At 35.2% G+C, this 8,424-nt stretch overlaps 1 protein-coding gene across 1 annotated transcript; it reads right to left on the minus strand.

Moving 5' to 3' along the window:
• Window positions 1–1,928: 1,928 nt before the first annotated feature.
• On the minus strand, window positions 1,929–6,191 carry usp21 (ubiquitin specific peptidase 21). The gene is made up of 12 exons (XM_067447285.1): window positions 6,036–6,191; window positions 5,613–5,666; window positions 5,390–5,507; window positions 5,095–5,209; window positions 4,837–4,959; window positions 4,687–4,751; window positions 3,722–3,825; window positions 3,558–3,644; window positions 3,384–3,462; window positions 2,630–2,737; window positions 2,411–2,525; window positions 1,929–2,215 (listed from the first exon to the last, which is right to left on the minus strand). Exons 1-12 carry the CDS (start codon window positions 6,189–6,191, stop codon window positions 2,125–2,127), a joined length of 1,215 nt encoding a protein of 404 aa, XP_067303386.1. The 3' UTR covers window positions 1,929–2,124.
• Between the last annotated feature and the right edge of the window lie 2,233 nt (window positions 6,192–8,424).

Below are 8,424 nucleotides of genomic sequence, written 5' to 3' on the forward strand. Positions count from 1 at the left end.
TTAAACCATTATGGACAGGGGGGGGGGGGGGGGGGGGGGGGGGGCTGCGTTGAGAAGTGTCATATTACCCCGGCAGATGGCGGTGTTTCTTCTATAAATCAATAGGCAACCAAAAAGGTTAGACTAGAGCAGAATGAATGAACTATTCAAATAATATTTATTTTCTTTTTTTAAAGTACGCTAATGCATTTATTGTATACATGAATGAGTAATATTGTGAAATATTGTGAAATATACTTAAAATAACTGTTTTCAATTTGAATGCATATTAAAATGTAATTTATACCTGTGAATTTGCAGCATCATTGCCATAGACCATAAAAAAAATAGATCATTACCTTCAGAAAGCATTTTGATATGTTGATTTAAGGCTCAATTATTATCACTGGTACTCAGTTATTAAATAATGGTTATTATTAATATCAATGATAAAACAGTTTTTGCTACTTAATAAATCATGAAAGGTTTTTTTTTTCTTCAAGATTATTTAAATGAATAGACAGTTCAAAAGAGCAGCATTTATTAGATGTAAAAACTTTTTTTTTTTTTTTTACCAATTTAAGTTCCTGATAAATTAAAGTATTTATGTTTTGCTTTGTTTGTTTTTTCACAAAAATATTATAAGCCAAAATAAAAATAAAAATAACATGCATGTGCAAACGCTGGTAAATGCAGCTTTTTATTACAAAATGTCCCCACAAAGATAGTAATTAAAGTAATTTTTACCTTTTGAGGAAATTTATTTTAGCCCTCATGAGAAAAACTACATGGCCTACACTGTAAAAAATTATTTTGAAAAAAGTTACCTGGTTGCCTTAAAATTTTGAGTTCATTGAAATTTAAATTTTGAGTTAATACAATGATCATTTTTTGAGATTCGACAACCTTTATTCAAATATTATTAAAAGATTTTGTAAGCATATTGGATAATTGTGTGTTTTATTTCTGATGACGCAGTGAAACATGCCAAATGCTGCTATTTTCATGATTTATCATTTTTTTATGTGGTTCAGATACAATAATATTTCGAGTTTCTATTTATTAAACAAATTTCCTTCATTGTATCAACTCAAATTTTTTATTTCAATAAAATCAAAATTAAGGCAACCAGGTTACTTACTTTTTTAAGTTGAATCAACAAAAACCAACAACATTTTTCCTTAAAGTTTCCTGTGATGGGTAGGGTTAGGATAGACGTTTGTACATTACAAAAATCATAACGTCTATGAAAAGTCCCTACATGAAAACCCAATGTGTGTGTATAATTTTATTATTGTAAAATCAGTCACATTTGAAACTAAGATTTCTTCAATGCAGTACCAAAGTGAATTAAAATAAGTAAACTGGAGGTGGCCTGCAGTAAACTATCTATATTAATTCTTCTACATTTAAACTAAAATAAAAATTACATGTTTTTACACAAGTACAGTGAATTCATTACACACACACACACACACACACACACACACACACGCACACGCACACACACACACACACACACAAATATTCATTCATTTATATATATATATATATATATATATATATATATATATATATATATATATATATATATATATATATATATATATATATATATATATATATATATATATATATTCAACACATTAATTTATGGCACAATATTTTACATGTCATTCCATGACAGAAGCATAAGAGCTTTTATATGATGGGAGTCTTCATATCTGTTTCATATCTGCACGTCATGTGCTCACACAGTCAGACAAAGATTTTATATTATCCACCACTATTAATTACCTCTCCTTTAACATTCTTAATTAAACAACATTAAAACAAAATTCTGAAATTCTGACAGAATAAGAACATGCAAGAAAATGAAAACAAAAACAATTTTGCAAACAATTCCTTACTTTTTTTTATAATACATAATATTGTTGTTATACATTTTTGTCTAAAAGAATGTGCATTAAGTTAAGAAGTAAATACAATCATTATTTACAGTAGTAAAAAATACCTCAATAACATGGCTTTAATAATGTAATTTAACAATGAAGTAAAATGACCCGACTTTCAACCCGTATCACGGTGAAGTTTGCCAAATAATCATTGAAGTAAGTCTCTCATAACAACATACATTAAGTGTCCTCATTTTCGGGTGATATTGCAGCTTTTGAGCTCATAGAAGAGAACATATGCCTGATTGGACTGAAGCTTCTCCTCTGATATTGCATCAACACTGCGAAAGGAGCAGAGTATTAATGTTTAAACGTTATCTTCTGCTCTATGAATCAAATTAACTATTATTTCTCAATTACGATAAATAATGTCATTAAACAAAGAAATATGAGTTGCCCTCTGTGAGTTACCCTTTAAATATCATTGTTTTATTGTGTCCATGATCATAAAAGATCAGAACAAAAACTGCACCCACCATGAGTCATTATAGTAGCACCAGCCCTCCTCCTCTCGGCATGCGGCTGTGTAGTGACCCATATTTACTGTGCCTGAATGATTACACACTGCATACAGATCATACAGCACAGGACCTGGAAGCAAACATTCAGCCATATTGCATACACCACTAAACATAACAATATTAATGATTTTATCATGTATAAAGTTTGTACATTATACTCATTCTTGTTCTCACCACATTCAACAGGTCCAAATGGCCCCAAATCCAGTCCAGTCAGGGGGAAGGAAATGGGCACTGTGCTTTTAGAGATTGAGTACCTTGACATGCTAAATCGATTCAAGTCTGAGATGGCAAGTTAAGTCAATGTTGATAAGCGCATACCTTTTCTAAAGGGGTAGTTCACCCAAATATAAAAAATTCTCTCATCATTCACTCAACCTCATGCCATCCCCGATGTATATGTCTTTCTTCCCTTCGATAAAACACATCATCACATCACAGATTTTTAGGAAAATAATCCATCTCTGTAAATCCATATATAATGCCATTCAATGGGTTTTGTTCGGTTAAACTCTTGAAAATCATACACAGTGATCGTTACGGTAATCCATACGACCCCAATGAATGGATCGATGTCTTCTAAAGGAAAACAATGGGTGTGTGTAAGAAAAACACTAATATATTTTACTTTTTTAAACTATAACTCTTTGCTTCTACTGTAAAACTCATGAGACGCATGTTGTGCACAAGAAGTAAGGCGGAAGAACAGAGTACAGCCACTTCTATGCTTTTTATAGTTTATAGTTTGCATGGATTATCATCATGATCACCCATTTACCCCTTCTTGGATTCACAGAGATCTTTGTGTTTAACTGAAGAAAGAAAGTCATATACATTGTGGATGGCATGCGGTGAGTAAATGACGAGAGAATTTTCTTTTTATGTGAACTGTCCCTTTAACTCAACACTGACTAACTGAAAAGGATACGTATTACCAGGATTCTAGGAAACCTTTGGATGGTCAGTCTTTTTGTGCTCTCAGTGCGACGGTTACACCGCTCACACATCTAAGACATACAAATCCACAGGTATCAGCATAAAAGCCCATTTATCAGCATTTAGCCCAATATATGCAAGCAAACTGGTCGTGCTTTTCACCTACCGGGGAGTTTTCTTTATCAAGTTTTTCCTCTTGTGAAAAGAGGTCTAGACACTCTCTCAGAGTGACAGTTCGGCCATAATCACTCTTCTGCAACACACAAACAAAAAGAATGACACATCATCCACACAACACAAGAAGGTGAGGACAGGGCCGGAGAATGTTACCTTTGGGATGGGGAGTGACAGGTCACAAAACACGTCAAAGGTGTTGGAGTAATGGGAGCAGACTGAACAGTGCAAGGAACTGCGCAGCTGACCAGAGAACAAATCTGTGGCAGGGGGGAAATATTTGGGCACCAGGTGTCCAGGGTTTAAAATGGACAAAAACAAAAAAAGACACAAACATAGCACAAGATATCAATATTTGTATTTTAACAGTAGATACCACACTATAAAAGACTTTTGCAATGTCCATTTCATGCTGACTTTAAGCAATTAATCATTAAACATTAAAAACAATAAAAAATATGCATAATGATGATGATAATAATAATAAAATGTGACTAAGGTGCCTAAAGTATTTGACCTTATTTTACTTATTTTGACTGAATAGAGTTCAAGTCAAGTAAAAAGTGAATAATTTATGCAACCAAAACACTTAAAGGGTTAGTTTACCCAAAAATGGTCGTTCACCATTTTAACTCACCCTCATGTCGTTGGACACGCGTAACACCTTCGTTCATCTTCAGAACACAAATGAAGATATTTTTGTTGAAAGCTGATGGCTGAGAAAGCCTTCAGATAGGCCTCCATTGGCATTCAGTACATTCCCACTCACAAGACCCATAAAAGGCACTAAACACATCGATACAACATCCATCTCACTACAGTGGCTGTACAATAATTTTACAATGCGACGAAAATAGTTATTGTGCGTACAAAAATCAAAATAACGACTTTATCCACAAAGTTTTATCCACCAATACATTATTGTGCAGCCACTGTAGTGAGATGAACGAAGGTGTTACAGGTGTCCAACAACATGAGGGTGAGTAATTAATGAAAAACTTTTCATTTTTGGGTAAACTAACCCTTTAAATATGAAGTCAATTTTAATGTTCAATGCACAGTGATATGAATGCCCTACAGGTGTCGCTTTATATTAAAATGATTAAAGAACAGCTACTTACCAACAATTTTACTGTCATCCCTATCAAGATGCCTCTGCCACATTGCAAAGGCTTCCTCTGAAATCCTGCAGGAGAAAATGAGTGATTTAGAGGATCTGAATGCCTCCAGCTCAATTCATTCCACAAAGGATACGTCTCTTCATTGAATACCTGAATCGTGTGTATGCTGGTTCCTTCACTTCAATAACAGCAGGACGCTTGGATGGACGACGGTTAATTTCTATATGTAGCCTGTCAAGGAGGAACCGCAAGAACTCCTGAGCATCTTGCTGACTGTGTGAGGGAAAGAAACGGGATGATCATTTGATTGCAACATATTATTACTGCTAATAATATCGAGAAATGCAAATACACTAACACATATTTGAAATATTGTTATTCAGAGAGTGTGTGAGGTTTTGAACATACCTATAGCCACTGAAGTAAGGCACAGACTCTTTAAAGATGCGGTAAAACTTCCCAGGATTCACTGTGGTTTCCCCACCGTCACATTCCCACAGGCCAGCCAAAACTTTAGAGAATTCTATGAAAATGTCATAAACCAAAAATAAGAATGTCTGATTTTTAAATCTTTACATTGATACAAAAATGTACAAAAAATATGTTTGTTTTTTTAAATATTCATACCACCACAAATTCAAACCATCCAAGATTTTCTGTACCACGAAAAACCCCAAAATAACGTTTAAATGACGCACAGTACCATTCATAAGCACAGGTTCTTGTCCTGAGTGCTTGTCCTGAAGGAAGGTTCTCATCAGACAGTAGTCCCGAAGACTACGAGTGTGGGAGAGACACTGAATGATGGCATTGAGGAAACACTAAAAACAAAAGATATTGTGTAAATACCTATGAAAGAAAATTAAAATAAAATAAAAAATCTTTGAAACATAGGCATTGTATCATATATGTTAATTAGAACATACAGTATTTCCAACGTTACGCAGTCCAACTTGTCCATTTCCCAGTTGCAGCTCTCTCTGTGGGACAGAAAGAAAGTGACAGCAAATGACTGTCGGTGTGACTTCCTCAGTTACATCAGAAGCGGTGACAGGTTTGCCATTAACCGTCCCTCCTGCAGTGATTGAGTGTCCATTTATAGATCTCTGATCCAATTATAACAGGGAGGGAAGACACTATCATATATGACACTGAGGTTAAGACCAGATATACTTAACTCACTTGAGAAACAGCGGTGAACACCTATACAGGTGCCAAAACACATATTTTTTTATATTAATTATCAACTTGGTTTGCAGATAAGCTAAGACTTTCCAACATAGAAGTGTTGACAGGATAAGCCTGTATATAATGTGTCAAACATATATTCAAGACAGATTGTGTCTCACCTCTTTGTCCGTCACTAGCAGGAGTCCCATGATGGATGTGTACAGTACAGACTGTGAAATGTCCACGTTCTCCGGCTGAAGGCCGTTTTGAGAGACTAAGGTGCGGCACAAGGCCTGACACGAGTTGTCCATTGCATTGGATTCAGCTCTTGGCATTACGTCTTCATGCCACGCAACCTCACCAATGAACCTGCGAATGAAATGACGAATAATGAAAACTCTTTTGAATACATTGTTTGCTACGTATGTTAAGCAGCTATACTGATTGTGTCAGTGTGCTGCATGTTAAATTGAAGTAGAAAGAGTCTACATCATAAAACAAATCATTCTTAGATAGTAAATAATGCTGAAAACATTGGCTTTTGATGCAGTCCTCTTCCCAGCATGCACTGGAACATGAATATTTAATATGGTCACATTGTTTGACAGCGTGTCAGTTTTGCAGTGATGGGAACTTGACAACTCAAAAAATGCATGCTATTGCTACATCATCCATTCTGACTGATTAATACATTATTTACAAAACTAATTCTATTTTAAGTGAATATAAAGAGAGGTGATAATTCACTTGGCTATAGAGAATGCAGCATTGTTTCAATGCTTGGCTATAAGGTATATTTCTCATTAAACGTTTTTGCATTAATTACATAAAATTATCACACAAACATTTTGTGTACTTACTCTTAGAAACCCAGTATCGTGTCCACTATTTTTTTGATTGATGGTCAGTCAGCGCCAGTGTTTCCGTCCTCTCATTACACCCACCGTTTGCCTGTCTGTCCTGTCGCTGTGTTTGTGAACACACTTTAATCATGGCTAATCTTTCCTCTCTCTCTGTAGGACCTTCTATAATTAGCCCAGGTCTTCTTCTTTGCTTAAGGCAGCTTTGACACTGTGTAGTGTCTACACGCAACTCACAGCCAGCCACTGTATTAAACTATAGCACATCTTAAGAAAAATACTGGAAAGCATGCCAGTTTTAATGTTTACAAAGAGTAGGGGAAGACCAGGTATGGTTGTAACACTTTTTGCTTCAGCCTCTGTAACTCTTTACATTTTTAGACTAGAGTGCTCAAACATTTATACAAAGTACCCCCATTTATTTACTATAACAGACACCCATTCTAACCTCTGTAAGAATATCATAACCTTATAGTTTATGTCAAATACATAGCGTGCCTTTGTTACAACCTACCCCACTACTAGGTTTGTGTCAATGTGTGAATATTCTCAATCAGAGTCACAATGGGGATAAACACATTTTGTTAAAGGCACACTATGTAGTTTTTCACTGCTAAAGGTCGCCTATTAAAAACAAAGATGTAGCTTGATGACACTGAGATTGAGCGTGGAATCTTGGGAGTTGTAGTCTTCACCTCACAGTGGGCAGAAATCATGTTCATGGATGAGATTATTAACGTTACTGTAATATGAAGCAGAGCAGGGCCAAATGCTGTGGGAGCTGAATGAGGCCGCTGAAGCGATTGCTAATGAGAGACAAGCGTGACACGCAGCTCGACAACAGCGGAGCTTTTATTATGCAAAAGTCACCGGCCGCTTCCGCTTCTTCCGGTCAAGACCATGTGGGGTAACGCAGTGCTGTTTTATCATATTAAATTAATTTGAGTGTGTTAAGAATGATGTTATAATATTAATGTGCGTTCGCTCTACGGCTGCTATGAGACACTTGTTGCACTGCAGTACACTAGAATATAGTATAATAAATGCTGGATGGCTTGTGTAGCTAAATGACATGCAATTCATTTGAAAACAAATTGTATGTTGGAGAAAATGCTTTATTCCTGTACAATAGTTTGTTTTCTGTCTATATGTATCCAAACAGTTGTTCCCTTGTCTAATAAAACATATCTAAAAAAATAGAGGATAACATGGGTATGATGTCATTGTCATTGATAAGCAACGCATGGACACGGTCAGTGTCCTGGTTAAAATTGCTTATTTCTCAGTATTTAAACATTCTTGGAAACATTTGGGATAATGTAAGTACACAAGTCATCCAAAGATATAACATTGTTCTAGTGGTTTTTGGATATTTAAAAAAAAAATCTTACATAGTGTGCCTTTAAAAGTATAGTCCACCCCCCCCCCCCAAAAAAAAACCCATCATCATTTACTCACCCTCATGTTGTTCCAAACCTGTATATTTCATCTGTTGAACACAAAAGAATATATTTTAAAGAATGTTGGTAATGAAGCAGTCGATAGTAGCCATTGACTTCTATAGTCTTTTTCCCTTCTATGGAAGTCAATATCTATCATCAACAATTGTTTCATTTCATGTTTCAAGGTCTCATAATCCTCACCACTGGGTATAAAAGTCTTCACAACGTATTTTTACCTATTCTTCTTTGAAACCTCATCAGTTCCC

The sequence above is a fragment of the Pseudorasbora parva genome, chromosome 6 (assembly GCF_024679245.1).
Source record: "Pseudorasbora parva isolate DD20220531a chromosome 6, ASM2467924v1, whole genome shotgun sequence".
NCBI classification, from domain to species: Eukaryota; Metazoa; Chordata; class Actinopteri; order Cypriniformes; family Gobionidae; genus Pseudorasbora; species Pseudorasbora parva.